The following is a 16,443-nucleotide window of genomic DNA, read 5'->3' as shown; positions in this document are numbered from 1 at the left end:
GATTAAATTCAATCCCCTATTACAATAAATTAAAATATTTGTTACAGATATGCTGGGTACACGAACATGAACACCTCACTTACCTACCCCAATCGATACAATAAATACAGCATTTGACTTCAGTCTTCAATTCAACATTTAGTGATACACTTACATCGTGATATACTACAGATAGCTACATCTTACTTTCGAATGTTAATATGTAAGTAGAAATTAGTATATAACCTTACACGAAATTTTAATCCAATATCTTGCAAGACTTGGAAAATGTGTATGTGTGTGTTTTATAGAGACACCGGTATGTTTAACCATTATAGGACTAACAGGTTGTTATTATTATTATTATTATTATTATTATTATTATTATTATTATTATTATTATTATTTAACAATTTTAATCTTTGCTTCCTTTGCAAGAACGTTTACTATACTTCTTTCCAGCCCCATTTAAGACTCAGTTATGTTTTGCTTTAATCTAAATTTACATATATTAATGACAATTTTAACATAAATTCTAGTTTAGTTATTCAAGAGATGTGCTATTAAGTAAAGTAATTTCATTTCTATGTGCTTTTAACAGAATCCTGTAATATTCAAATCTACTTCTATTACAGTTTTAACTTAGATTTTTAACTCATTCCACTGAATTTGAGACAACAGCTGTACAGTAAGATCTCAAGCAAATACAGTAGTTCAATAGGACGTCAAGAAATACGAAGCAGTTTTTAAATAAAGAATTGAAAATAATAGTTCTGTTATTGAAACTTTTGTAGAATATTCATATTAAAAATATTGATGTTAACATTAGGTGTTTTGTGCTCTATTATCTATTTTCGGATGACTTCACAATGAAAGTGTTTTATTTCATTTTCCAATGACTTTAGTAGTCATTGCTGCCTTTCGCCTTCGTTTTCTTCCGCTATGAAATTAACAATTTTTACGAAGTATTCAAAGTACATGGTAATATAATATGGCGAGAATGGAGCAATGGTGGAATAACAATGAGTACAGAGGCGTATATTGAGAGAAAGTGGTTCTTTGCATATACAATAATTAGCGAATATCCCAGTGACTTTGCAGTTACTGATACAAATAAACAGTGTATATACAATAAAGAATTAGACTATTGCGCTGTTACCTAGAGCATGACTCTCCTCTTCATTATATCCAATAAATTGTTATATTGTATTATTTCATGTAATCTTTTAAAGTAAAAAAACTGTTCAGGTGAGATATTGTGGTTAATTTAACTGTTAATTTAACTTTATTTTTTAAACTGCAGAGCCTACGGCTCATGTTTACCCCTCCATGATACAGTATTCTGTCCTGCCTTTGCATTTTATGTCACACCAGGTAGGAATTTGTGAGTGTGGACTTACCTGGGACAAGTCGTGGTCCATTTGCCGCCGTTATAGACCCGCTTCCATACTTGACGTGAAGTGGATCCGCATTTGTCGACACGACCGCTATTTCATCCAACTCGTGGTTACTGCAGAAGCTGCTGTGGTGATGGTCTCCCCCCGGAGAAGAGCACTGAGCCCCCCCGTACCGGGAGCCGCTTCCTCCTATGACCAGCCGCGTGCTGCTCGAACTCGAACCCGGGTCGCAGGGCAGGACGCCGCCGCTACTTCCGCCACTGAAAGGTCCCGGAGAAGATTGTTTTCGGCCCCGTAGGGAAAGTACCAAACGCTTAGCAGTTGACATACCAATCCGTCGCCACGGCAACGGTCCGTATCCTTTTTTATTCAGGTTGATGTTCACTTTGATACCGCTCACACAACAATTTTCGTAACAAGACACGATCGCTGTTTGACAAAACTCATCAGTCAAATGACAATCACGGGATGTTAAGCATTTTGTTTCACAATTTTATTGTAACCGAATTTCTCGTTAGCGAGGCACGTTTCCAATCATCCAAGCTTTCTTCTTATACCTCTTCCAAATTTCTTCGTTATTAACCTTTTTAACTAAGAAATTATACTCGAAGTCATTTTCCAGGAATGCAATTGATTTATGACACAAAATGAAAGAAAATATATGTATTCTAACTTCAAAAATATCTAAAAATGTTTCAGATAACCATTATCTTGGAGATTGATTTTTCTTGAATTTACATTGAAATAATACATCTTTTTCTTTTTAAGATCTTTTATAAAACAAATCATCTGATATTTTCCCTATATGTGATACATTCATAACAGTAACGAAATGTGGTTTACTCGTCGCTTCTTCAGTCAAATTTTTTCTTCATATATTACACTTCAGATACACAATTGTGAATTTTTTATAGTTACAGTTAGCCTTCTTTTCTAAGGAACCGTACTACACCTTAATAAATTTTCGTAGGTAATTTTTAAATGAAAAAGATCATATGCCAAAAATAAATGTTAGTATATCTACACTTCTTCATATTTTTTCAAATACATTCTTCATAAACCAATGCACTGAATGTAAAATTACAAGTTCAAAGCCAAGATATTGTTCTTACACTTCGTCTACACTTTTCTTGGAGGAATATTATCTATTACAATTTCTTCGAATTTTTACTTTGACACATTTGAGATGGAAGAATTTTAACTTGTTACTCCAACGTAAAATTCTGCTTTAATTTTAATTTATTTAAATAACTAGGAACTTAGATGAAGTGGAAATGTAGTTGAAACTTCATGCGTATGAAACGTTCAGTCACTTTTGAGTTTTAATTCAAGAGTCAAAATATAAAATATCAAGTAAGCAATTCAATTTCTAAACAGAATGAATTGTGTTAGTGTAACGCTTATAAAATCTTGCAGTGCTAACAAAGCGTGTTACAATATGGCAACCGTCTATAACTTAATTTCTGGACCTGATATACACATGGACTGATACCGTTATCACTTTATCAATCAACAGTTCACCTATTTTTTATTCTTGATTTTTTTTCTTGGGGTTGCAGGCACTTTTATCAAAGGTTTTGTATTTTTATTTGTAATACTAACTACCGCATTTGACTTGTGGCAGTAAATCGGTATTGTTGCACTATAATCCCCCTGCAATTATCAACTCTTCCAAATCCAACCCGAGCACATCTCTATTAACTACAGAAAAAATCTGCCTCCAATAATTTTACTTCTTACGAGTAACTATTTATATCTGACCAAAAAATTAACCACGTGGGATGATGTATCGTCCAACAGAGGGAGTAAATGGATCGTCTCTTCTCTAATCTCAAAAATAATTCAGAAGACTTTTATCAAATGGAAAGTATCACTCAGCAATCGAGGAGATATACAAAGACAGCAAATCAACGCCTCCCTTACCTTATTTCTAGTCACATCAGGAAAAATCGCAGAAAACAAAAGACGAGACACAAAAACAAATTGTCTCCGCAGCCATGGCAACACTATCCTTCCACTCGATATCGATCGTCTTCTGTCCTGTAGTGTTGATGACTCTCTGCTCCTCTATAGTTAATGAGATGCTGGTAGTGTAGTTTTACTCTTCCATCGTAACTGAAGCTTCGTGAAGCTCCTCTCTAATCAAAGTATGATTTTTTTTTTCATAACTGGTAATCTCTCCTCTATACTTCAACTCTAATTAGCTGTCTCGTTAAATTATCGTCTTAATTAAACATTATTGTGGATAAAACGCGTCAAATAACCATTTACTACATAGCTATAGAGAAGATAGCAACGGCTGGCCCTACTTTACGTTCTGAATAACCCAATTAATTGCCTTTAATTTCAAACACCATTCATTTAGGATAAGATAAAATTAACTTGCGTTACAATATATTGAGTTGGTAAATAATACCCCATCTGACGCAAAATTATTATTACAAGGCGCTTAATCAACCCCTGTACTTAAAAGCAACCAACGCTTGTCAGAGCACGTGAAACACTTGCCTGACACTTTTGACAATCAATAGCAGAGAGAAAGTCAAATGTAATGTCTTAGCAGGAATTACTGAAGAAAGGGCTTATAATTCAGACCCTACACAGAACCAGCGCACTTCATTAGTGAAGAAACTTCGACAAGAAATTAATTACACAGGTGATCGATTTATTAAAAGAAAGAGACCAAACAGAGTATTCACAAGGCAGAAAAGAGATCCAAAATGAGCAGAGAACAGGAAGACGAGGTAACGCCGAGTCTGTTACCTTACCGGTTCCAGACAACTTCTTTCAGGCCACAATTTCCTGCATTGTACGTTGCCAGGTAATTTAGCGTAACTTATGGAAGACGAACCCGACAAAACAATGCTAGATATCATTTTCAGGGTTACACAATTTATTGAACCCGATATAGCAGCAGCATTGGATGTGAAATACAAATCTGGCACTGTTACCATACACGTATATTGATAGATTGCTCATGGCGAGATCATATAAGTGTCAGGAAATGCAGTAGAATACGGAAATCGGGAATACAACAAGAACGCCACCATGTTTTCTTTCATAAATGTTTGAGATAATGTAAAATAATGTTTCAACTCTGGCAAATTTAAGAATAAATTGTAATACGTAATGGAAATTTCTAATGAGCTTGGCAATATGTTTCGTAGAAAGGATTGTAGAATGATGACATGAACGTCAATGAAATTCTGTTATAGTACGATTTCTCATTGTGTTAGATCTGTTGCGTGTTTTCTTTATTACACACTCACGTGGATTCCGGTTTTGCACCGCACTTCCAAGGTTTCTAAACGCTCCGCCCGGCACGTCACTTTAACAAATGAAAACTGTTCCGTTGTTAACGTCTGTTTCTTAACATGAAAACACACGTTCTCCTGTTTCTTTTGTCTTTGTCCTATGAAGATGTATTTTAAATTAAATTATGAATGCGTCCGAAACAAAACAATTTCATTTCACGCAATCGCATAAGGGAAAAAATCAAGTACTATTTGTGATCCTGAGAAGTACAATAGCATCGTCCACTTTCCTAATAATGGAATATTCCAGAAAAGAGAAGGATCGAGAAATAGTACGTTTTTAAGTGAACTGCTCCTCCTTTTCGGACATGGTAGTCACTTTCACTACACAAACACACCACATGCTAAGCACTGAAAACCATCCCGTTCGAATTCTTCTGACGAATATGGTACAGCACAGGTTAGGGTTGTATTAACATGTCACCAAACTGCGACGTCACAACCTGTAGACGTCATAATCGTCGTTTCTGGATGGGATCGGCAGAGTTCGATGCACGTTAGGTATAATTGTACACACGTATGTCTCCGAGTCTGATATCCACACTAACTGGATCTGACGAAACGGCTCGGTTTAGACACCACGAGACCAGCCGACGACGGGGCCAGGCAGTCGCCGGTGTGCGATGATATTGTAACACTCCAGTCCACCGAAAACGCGTGCCGATTGTCTTTTGTCTTTGGCTTGCGGTTTCTTGCAATATGACAATATAGAATAGTCTTGCCAAATATCGAAATTGTACAACTTTGAAACATATCTGATAACCACTGCACTTCTCCTCTTTAAATATTTCACCTTTTAAATTCTACGAGACAAAACTTATTTTTATCACACTTATGAAAATGTCCGACAATACCCGTAAATGTAACATTTCAGCCATTCCATTATCAGGAATGTAAAATTTTACCCGTATAAAGAATTTTCATTATTTATTTATTATTTTGTAGGTGACTATAACAAATAAATATTTTCTCTGTTTAAAAATCGGAAGTTTTCGAATATGTCACACAGTAAATTATTTTAAATCTTTTTTCTTAATATCTAAACATGAAACCGATCTCAATAAATCACCGCCCACAATAATATTTTATCAAAGCACGGTTCACAGTGACACGCAATATCCTCTTCTCTTGGCACAGAGGTTTCCAGGCACTAGATTTTCAAGCATGACGATACCTGTTATCATCATCATCATCACTACAGCTACTGGTACTCATGGTCGCCAACATTGCTACTACAGATCTGCATGGTCGTCCGCTCTCCGCCAGGTTCACGCATCTCTCTCTCTCTCCCTCTTCCATCTTTATCTCCTCTAGCAGTCCAGACTGTACGTACCGAAGTGCAGAAAACATCGACCCTAATACAATAATCATTCGGATCCGCAAAGCCATCGTGTACGCCACAGTTAAGGCGCAACACTGGTGATGCGTTCAAAGCCACGTGGGTTCGATTCTAAACTGAGAAACGTTGCATAAAGTATGATAATTGCAATTATCACACTTTCTTAGCTGGGCGACTTTTGTAGATTAAGGGACACACAAAATATAGAATAGGAATTACAATTACCAACTCGCCTCCCAGCAGCCTCTGTAAGTTAAGAGAAACCTTAAAATAAAGAATAACAAATATTACAAATGTAATCTTGCCGTTTACACAAATTAAAACGGTGTTTAAAAGTACATAATAAAATATAACAAATACAACTACATTTTTATAAATCTGAATGGCTTTTGGGTATAAAATGAGAGCTAAATAACGAATAATATATACAGTTATTATCTCATAGCTTCGGAGTAATCGCTCTTTTATAGGAACGTTAAATAAAATTGTAATCACGATTATCATTTGTTAGTAGGTTATTTTACGACGCTTTATCAACATCTTAGGTTATTTAGCGCCTGAATGAGATGAAGGTGATAATGCCGGTGAAATGAGTCCGGGGTCCAGCACCGTAAGTTACCCGGCATTTGCTCATATTGGGTTGAGGGAAAACCCAGGAAAAATCCTCAACCTGGTAACTTGCCCAACTGCGAATCGAACCCGGGCCACCTGGTTTTGCGGCCAGATGCTCTAGCCATTAATCCACAGGTGTGGACTCGATTATTATTCCATAGCCTCTTTAATTAAAAGGAAATTTTAATTAGATTTAAGGAAATCCCAGCCATTTCGTGAAAAATGATTTCAGGTAATAAAATATATTAAGTAGCAACTTTCTTCACACTGTAGACTCAAGAACATTTTATTTTATGTTCATGTACAACATAACCTATATACTCAATATTTTTATGATCATTGTGTGGAAAACTTCGAGGCACATGGAATAATAATAATAATAATAATAATAATAATAATAATAATAATAATAATAATAATAATAACAATAATTTATTTTATTTTACCTGGAAAAATTAACAGTATTAAGGTTTTTTGAGATCTTCTCTTCCTCTCAACCAGGTCTACAATTAATACAAATACATAATTAATAATTATTATTATTATTATTATTATTATTATTATTATTATTATTATTATTATTATTGAAACTTATCTAACTTATCAGTTACATTCAGTGCATTAGAAATGTGAAGATAATTACTTAAAACTATCTTACTTACTTCCAAATGGCTTTTAAGGAACCCGAAGGTTCATTGCCGCCCTCACATAAGCCCGCCAGCAGTCCCTATCCTGTGCAAGATTAATACAGTCTCTATCATCATACCCCACCTCCCTCAAATCCATTTTAATATTATCCTCCCATCTACGTCTCGGCCTCCCCAAAGGTCTTTTTCCCTCCGGTCTCCCAACTAACACTCTATATGCATTTCTGGATTCGCCCATACGTGCTACATGCCCTGCCCATCTCAAACGTCTGGATTTAATGTTCCTAATTATGTCAGGTGAAGAATACAATGCGTGCAATTCTGAGTTGTGTAACTTTCTCCATTCTCCTGTAACTTCATCCCGCTTAGCCCCAAATATTTTCCTAAGCACCTTATTCTCAAACACCCTTAACCTATGTTCCTCTCTCAGAGTGAGAGTCCAAGTTTCACAACCATACAGAACAACCGGTAATATAACTGTTTTATAAATTCTAACTTTCAGATTTTTGGACAGCAGACTGGATGATAAGAGCTTCTGAACCAAATAATAACACGCATTTCCCATATTTATTCTGCGTTTAATTTCCTCCCGAGTGTCATTTATATTTGTTACTGTTGCTCCAAGATATTTGAATTTTTCCACCTCTTCGAAGGATAAATCTCCAATTTTTATATTTCCAGTCCGTACAATATTCTGGTCACGAGACATAATCATATACTTTGTCTTTTCGGGATTTACTTCCAAACCGATCGCTTTACTTGATTCAAGTAAAATTTCCGTGTTTTCCCTAATCGTTTGTGTATTTTCTCCTAACATATTCACGTCATCCGCATAGACAAGAAGCTGATGTAACCCGTTCAATTCCAAACCCTGCCTGTTATCCTGAACTTTCCTAATGGCATATTCTAAAGCGAAGTTAAAAAGTAAAGGTGATAGTGCATCTCCCTGCTTTAGCCCACAGTGAATTGGAAAAGCATCAGATAGGAACTGACCTATACGAATTCTGCTGTATGTTTCACTGAGACATATTTTAATTAATCGTACTAGTTTATTGGGAATACCAAATTCAATAAGAATATCGTATAATACATCCCTCTTAACCGAGTCATATGCCTTTTTGAAATCTATGAATAACTGATGTACTGTACCCTTATACTCCCATTTCTTCTCCAATATCTGTCGAATACAAAAAATCTGATCAATAGTCGATCTATTACGCCGAAAACCGCACTGATGATCCCCAATAATTTCATCTACGTGCGGAGTTAATCTTCTCAAAAGAATATTGGACAAAATTTTGTACGACGTCAACAAAAGTGATATTCCTCGAAAGTTACCACAGTTGGTTTTGTCCCCCTTTTTAAAAATAGGTACAATTATGGACTCCTTCCATTGTTCTGGTACAATTTCCTTTTCCCAAATAGCAAGTACTAGTTTATAAATTTCGCTATATAATGCACTTCCACCCTCTTGTATTAATTCTGCTGGAATTTGATCGATACCTGGAGACTTGTACTTTTTCAGATTTTCTATCGCAATTTCGACTTCTGAAAGGGTGGGTTCGGGTATAAATGGCTCAGCAGTTTGTATTTCAATTTCGTCCCGATCATTTCTATTTGGCCTATGTACATTTAGTAGTTGCGCAAAATAGTTTTTCCATCTGTTTAGGATTGCTGGAGAGTCTGCAAGCAAGTCACCATTCTCATACTTGATCACGTTTACCCTTGGCTGATATCCGTTCTTAAATTCCTTTATACCCTTATATAAATCTCGAATGTTTTTATTCTTACTATTTGTTTCTACCTCATTCAGTTTTTCCTTCAAGTAACATCTCTTTTTATTCCTAAGTGTACGACTTGCTTCCCGTCTTTCATTGAAATAATTATCTCTCTTCTTCTCAACTGGATCCTGTAAGAATTTCAATTTTGCCTGTTTCCTTCTTTCTACTACCATGCAACAATCTTCATCAAACCACGGTTTCTTTTTCTTAGTTTCATAATAACCTATGCTCTGCTCAGCTGCAATTTTGATACTATCTCTGATATTTTCCCACACGCTATTAACATCTAATACTTAAAACTATCATTTTTATAAAATACAAAGATTTAGATTTTTAAATATAATCACTGCTCAATATATTAAGGGAAAATTAATTCAGTAAACTAGTCTGAAACAAACCTCAATTTATTAAATATAATATTGCTTATGACTATTATATTTAAACGGGAATGTAATTTACTATGTCTGTTGAATTAAGCATGCCTGTTGAATTATATAATGAAGAGAGGTGGAACGCGTGGAAAACCGCGAGATACAAATTTCATCTTACACTTCTCTTTCTATAGTATCACAAGTGATATTAGAGTAATGCTTTTATATCAAAATGTTGCAATAAAATTATTTCCTCTTGTACTTCCAGCATAGACGTTTCACGCCGAAAGAACGTTAAACACACTATTTTAATAACAGTTTAATAGACATTTTAGCAGCATTCCAACGTGAGTTACAGAAGTATCAACATATTCGAGTGTATGTCGTTCAAGTTTGTCCGCTAGAAATATCAGCAAAATTATGTTTGAGCCATTGAGAGACTATTCATTGATACATGACGATAACAGTGGAATAGTAAACGGACAAAAAATCATCGAAGAAAACCATAGCAGTTCTGTCAACTGGAAACACTACCAGATGAAGAATAGCCGGTACAAGCTATCAGTTATGCATAATATTGAAGTATATTGAAGAATACGCGTTTGTGACAAATTTATCCTTGAATGAGTTTAAATTTCTCTGTTATGGATGTGATTATTATGGTTTTGTTTTTGATTTTATTCAATTCTTATATTCAGTTAAATCGATACGTTTATAAGAAATGTGTACAGATGTACACCCACAAATAAAATAAAGAATTTTAGAAATTTCAGTTAATTGTTTACGCTAATCACAAGAGTTGAATAAATTGATGGTCGATCTGAAATGATATTGATTATCACATATTGAAACTTACTTTTCAGCGTATACAATTGGAAATAAGGAGAGTTACTAAATAACATTAAATTGAATCAATTGGCTTGTATTCACGATGTAACATTTATTGTACCGACCAAGGATTATTTTGTAGCAGTGGGAATTCCTTGATATTGAAGTGAAATCTGTTAGATATAAAATTAAAATAGATAATGGAATTTATGCACATTATTCTAAATCAGACCTGCAGAACCCGTAAGTAGGGGAAATATGACGTCAGCCTCACTCCACTTCTATTGGAGATGATCGACTTCCGCGTACAGTTGTTTACATTCTCTGGCCGTCAAAGGTCCATCAGTGGAGGCATGTAATTTTCAAAAAGGATTGTAATAAATTCATTGCTTTATAATGCGTTATCTCATTTCAAGGTTTACATAATATGCTAGATTTTCTTGCGGTAGTTTTTTTTTTTTTTTTTTTGAGATTTCTTTGCACCTAACCTGCTTCAGATTTTCGAAAACTTTCCTCCTAACATCACCTACGGAAACATAAATTTATAACATTTAAGTAATGAACCTTGAAAGTCAATATGCATTTCAATTCAAAATGAACACAACGAGTGACGTACTTAATTTTACAAAATAAATAAATAATCAATATACAGTTCGTATTAATGACCTTACCCTAATGTTTGTGCATTCCATAATTCTTAATATGGGCTTTGTTGAAATGTGGTTTGATATTGAAATGACGAGTAGAAACAAATTGGATGGGACACAGTAAACAAGCAATTCTTTCGTCTTCAACAACAAAATAATCATATTCCCATTTCCTTTGGAAGTAGTATTTCTTCACGGGTTTAGATTTTGCCATGTTACAGTTCTCTTTAAACTGCAGTACGCGTATTGTGTATTTATTTATTCATTTATTTATCTATTGATTTATTTTTATTTATTTAGCCTATATATTTATTTATTTGGCTGGAGTGCGTTACAATGTTGAATGACAGCATTGACATCCGGTCATATAGTTATCACTCACTTATCAACGTACAATTTATTTATTGTCCTATTACTAGTAAAACCAGTTAAGACCAGTAATACAAGTTCTATAAAAACAGGAATTAAAATTTTATTAATGCACGAAAAATCATAATAAATTGTTCAAATAAAGTAATTGGTTTGTTGCCTGCATGCAACATTTCGAACTTATTTCATTTTAGTAGAATACAGAGCACGGAAAGACAAGTCGGGGGCTGTACTTAACTTATTTTACACAAAAAGTGGATTTAATCGGCTTTACTAGTAATAGGACGATATATGCATAATTATGTAGAACTTCTTACATTATATGCACACATACATTTTAAAATTTATTTTACATATCTTTTAATTTATTTATTTCCCTCATTCATTTTCTCTTAGTTCCTAAAGGTATGTTCCTAAGGATTTTATTATCTGTTCATTTGTAATTCTTGATAGCGTACTGTATACCTGCCGCCGCGAGAATGAATTTTGATGCAGCCGAGCGTAACTAGAACGCGACGACCGCACTGGTAGAAAAGGTGGGTGGGGTAAGAAAGCGGAGTAAAGCAGTCGCTCTGAGGAGCTACAGTTCTGCAGGTCTGCTTTAGACCAAAGAAACTGAAGGCGTAGTCAAAAGTGGTAAATGATTATAGTATACGAAATTGTCTCGAAACTTGAGTAGTCAAGTTTAAATTATTAAGTTGGACGATTATAAAAATAAAAATTACAATAATTGGGGATGTTAAGTGATGTTACTTTGTTGTGAAGAACTTCCTCAAATCAGGACGATTTTCAAGTAATATAAAATTGAGTACTTATAAAATAATAATTTTGCAGATAATGTACATTTCTAAAAGAAAATGGTACGCTAAGCAAAAGAAACACACGCACTTTAACAACATTCAGCAACAAAATGACAAAAATAATGTTTGGACACATTGCAGTACAACAGGTGGTAAATTCGTAGTAACTAAGACGTTAAATGAACGTACTTCTTCATATTCAAAGTTGCAGTTTTGCATGATTGGCAGCATTTTCAGAAATAAAGGCTTAATTCATAAAGTTATCTTTGAAAAATCCGCTGCGACGACCACAAATTCTTTGGCCAGACCAAGCATTACAGAATTTTCAGAAAATGGTAGAAATGAGGAGTCTGAAAACTGTGAGAGATCAAAGAAGTTCCTACGATCCTATTCACCACAGTACTGCTGCAATTTTAATGTAATATATCTTAGTTATTGCTTTCCCTTAAGATGAGCGAAAAATTTCTTTTTTTTACTTTCAGAATATACGAAATATAAAGAAATTAATCTGGATACCGCAAAACATATAGGCCTATTTAGGCATTTCAATGTGATATTTTCAGAATCCCTTATAACAGAAAGTTTATTTTGGTATTACGTTCATCTATTCGTGTGTCCGTCTTCTCGCTTTGTCTGTTTGTCTTCCCAACTGTTTGTGTGTAGAGCTATTTCTCATAAACACAGGATCAAATTTCTTCATATTTAGTATCATCCAATTTAGTCAGAAGGGGCTGGCAGTAAATGAAATTAGATGACTAAAATTAGTGGAATGAGACAGTAACATAACTGGAAGGTAGATTGTAATAATGGTAATGATGAATGGCTATTTATTTGAAGAAACAATAGAAGATTTGTTATTGAGCAGTTCTCAAAGTGACAAAGAGATATAAACCATACGTTTCAGATCAATATTTTTCCAGAGTAACTATTTGAAAAGACGTGTCCTCCAGACACCCTGAAGGCACAACGAGGCGTGGAGTTAGAGCTTCTCGCTCTTATGACTTCAGCACTAGAATGAGAATGTGTGGTCGGCAACAGGTTGCGACCTAATTTTTACACCCAGAAAAGAGACACTATTCAATTTTAGAGGAGAGTGAATGGACCCCAGGACTTTTGTTGAAGTTTGGCAACGAGAAATATTCCGCCACTACCTGGGACTGAACCCTGATCCTTCCAGACCGTAGCCATTTGCACCGGCTGAGCTATACAGCTGCAGAGAACTTAATTATTATGTACCACATTAAGTGTATAATGTTCTTCAGGCGCAATACTCGAATATGCACCAGTTTCTTTGGAAAATTAATCATAGCCGTCACTGAAAGATGGAAACAATTTTTCTGTAGATGAAGTATGTAGCATATGCACTCTCAGAATTCGTATCGTATCTCCACAAACTCAGGTACGCCTCTCGGGTAAGTGACCTGGTGAAGACGAATGCAAAGGTCATAATTGTCATAAAGATGTCATCTTCATACGCGCGGGCGAATTATCACAAAACAAAAATGGTGTACATCTGTCCATTCCATGACTCGTTGTCGGTTGCTTCAAACATTTATTTTCCTTTTCCAGTTTTACATTCAAGAAAGTCCCACAAATATGTAGTGAGTTACCAAAGCAATTCTAAGCTTCATATCCTAAGCTTGAAGTTTACATTATTCTCCACATTGTAACGGAAAAAATGTGAGTATTTTTACGACGTTGTAACTTATCAGTATCTTAGGTTATTTATCGTCTGTATGAAATGAAGGTGATAAAGCCCATGAAATGAGTCCGGAGTCCAGCACCGAAAGTTACCCAGTATTTGCTCATATTGGGCTGAGGGAAAACCCCGGAAAAAACCTCAACCAGGTAACTTTCTCTGACAGGGATTCGCCTGGTTTCGCGGACAGACGCGCTAATCATTACTTCACAAATGAGGACAATATGAGTATTATATGGTACAATCAAAGAGTCTACCCATACATTGTTATAAAAGCATATACCGTATAATTTTCAAAAAAAAAAAAAAAACCTAGGTAACGTGAAATTAAATGAGTCGAAAAGTTGGCACATAAGCACAAAGCCTCTAATTTCCAACGTATACTTCTAATTTTGCAACAATATATTGCAGTTAAAAGAAAATTTGACGACTTTTTAGTGTGTATAATCACCAGCACTTCAAGGAGCAGACCATATCAGTCCTGTCCACCTCGAGATTAAATTAGTCATTCCAAAGTATTTGAGGGTATCCTGATGTTATCGAATGATTTGAATTCGTGACAAGTGATCACTAAAATTATTTTTCAATTTCTGCATTCTATTGATTCCGCTGGCGGAATTTAATTATTATCTCACACTCTAATTTATTCTTTCCCGATAGTTTTTAGCTCATATTTTTGCCATTTCCATCCCTTTAAACTGTACCACTTAAAACTCTATTTTTGTAACAAGAAAATAAAGTTTACGTAGTCATCATGTATTAAATTTAGTTTTCTCTGTGAAAATTTTAACCGTTCGAAAACACAAAATTATTTAGGCCTATCATTATTATCACAGAATTTGTCACAGGACCTCTTTAAAGATAATCTTTACTCAATTGCATTATTATTATTATTATTATTATTATTATTATTATTATTATTATTATTATTATTATTATTATTAACATCATCATCATAATCATTATCATCATTATTTTGCGAGGCAGGCGGGTAGCTCAGTTGGTAGGGAAACTGGCTGTCTGGAAGGTGCTAGGTTCAATCCCGAATGGTGGAGGTATTTTTCTCATTACAAAATTTCCTGAACGGCCTCGGAGTCCATTCAGCTTCATGTCACAGGATACCGGTTTCTTACCGGATGTAAAAAATCGGTTGGAAGGTGGCACTAACTATATCACTTTGTAGTGCCGATGCACAGAGCTCTACCTTCATGCTCATTATACACCTGCATAGAGTCTAAAGCAGAAGCCTTGTTTTTACTACTAGGTTCGGTATCAGAAAGTGTCATCGTCTTAAATTTCTCTGTTGATATTTTTATTTATAATAGCTAATATAATTTGTTTGTTTGTTGAGCTTAAGAACACAAGACAAGCAATCAGATATAGAAATCAAGAGTTACACAACTGCGGAAAACAACATTTATTAAAAATATCGTGTAGTGGAGTCGGGTAGATGATTATAAATGAAATGTTAGCATTTAGAGTAATATTAATTATTCGAATAAAAACAAAAGCTATCGGAACACAAACAATTTGTAGGTGTGAAAAATAAAATTGAAGGGAAATGCATTTAAAACCCTTCGCAGAGTGAATTCCAGACGACATGCACTGCGATCTCTTACGTAGGAGCACTTTCTAACTTACATCCATCAATAACACACGATAGTCATATGTCTCTGTCCTTCCAATCGATAAGCCGTTTCAATAAAATACATCAAATCAAACGTCAAACCTGAAAAAAAAAAAGAAAAATAGTTGCGACTTCTAAAATTCTCACTGTACGATATTTATTCCGATTTCTCCATAGAACCTCCTACTTATTTTTTACTTAAGAATCTTTTAAACTTTGGACAATAGATAAGAATGATAATTACAATTATCCTTATAACATTATTTTCAAATTGGATGAAATGTTTGAATGAAATAAGATGACAATTTTATACATCTTTATTAGGCCTACATATTTTTAATACTTTGTATCACTTAAAAATTTAGTTATATTAACAACTTTCAGATGTTAAAATGAAAACTAAGTGGTAAATTACCTAGTTGACTCGTTTTAACTTCGTATGTCATCCTCAGAACTAGTGAGATCTTTGTTTCTTGCGGTTTCTTCAGTTGTTTTGTTGTGTATGGTAGTGTGGAGTCTAATAGAGGGTGTATGTTAAGAAATTTAATTCTTTCTTATTGAGGAACAGCACGAAATATATAAACACAAAAACACACCCACAACTTATACTTAATTGTTGTTGTTTAAGCAACTGTCCGAAGACAGTTCTGGACCTAACAAGTGACACCATAAAGACATCAATTATGAGGCAACTGGCCAGGAGATAATGGGATAGGGTGGCCAGTTCCTTTCTCCCTCCATTGCATACATCGCTGACTAGCTACATATTTAAATAATTAGATGCATATAAACAATTGTTCTTCCTCTGACACATATCGTCAAGTGAGATGTACTGTCTGATAATAGATTTACATATCAGCCAGAACCTCAAATACACAACTACATTTCAGAACACACACCCTATATGACTCCACACTGCCAAACAAAAACGCACTCTTCAGTAAAACAACTGAAGAAACCGGAAGAAGCAAGGACCTCGCTAGTTCTGAAGATGACTGATACAAAGTCGAAACTAGTCAACTAGGTAATTGAC

General features: G+C 34.6%; 1 protein-coding gene across 1 annotated transcript in view; it reads right to left on the bottom strand.

Moving 5' to 3' along the window:
• The window catches only part of LOC138704240 (cyclic nucleotide-gated channel alpha-3-like), a 406,262-nt gene extending 404,402 nt beyond the window's left edge, over positions 1-1,860 (bottom strand). The window contains exon 1 of the mRNA XM_069832118.1: positions 1,380-1,860. Coding sequence (XP_069688219.1) covers positions 1,380-1,704 — 325 coding nt within the window. The 5' untranslated portion in view covers positions 1,705-1,860. The remainder of the gene's footprint in view (positions 1-1,379) is intronic.
• Between the last annotated feature and the right edge of the window lie 14,583 nt (positions 1,861-16,443).

Source organism: Periplaneta americana, chromosome 8 (genome assembly GCF_040183065.1).
Source record: "Periplaneta americana isolate PAMFEO1 chromosome 8, P.americana_PAMFEO1_priV1, whole genome shotgun sequence".
Taxonomy (NCBI): Eukaryota; Metazoa; Arthropoda; class Insecta; order Blattodea; family Blattidae; genus Periplaneta; species Periplaneta americana.
This window is presented reverse-complemented; position numbering and strand designations above follow the sequence as displayed.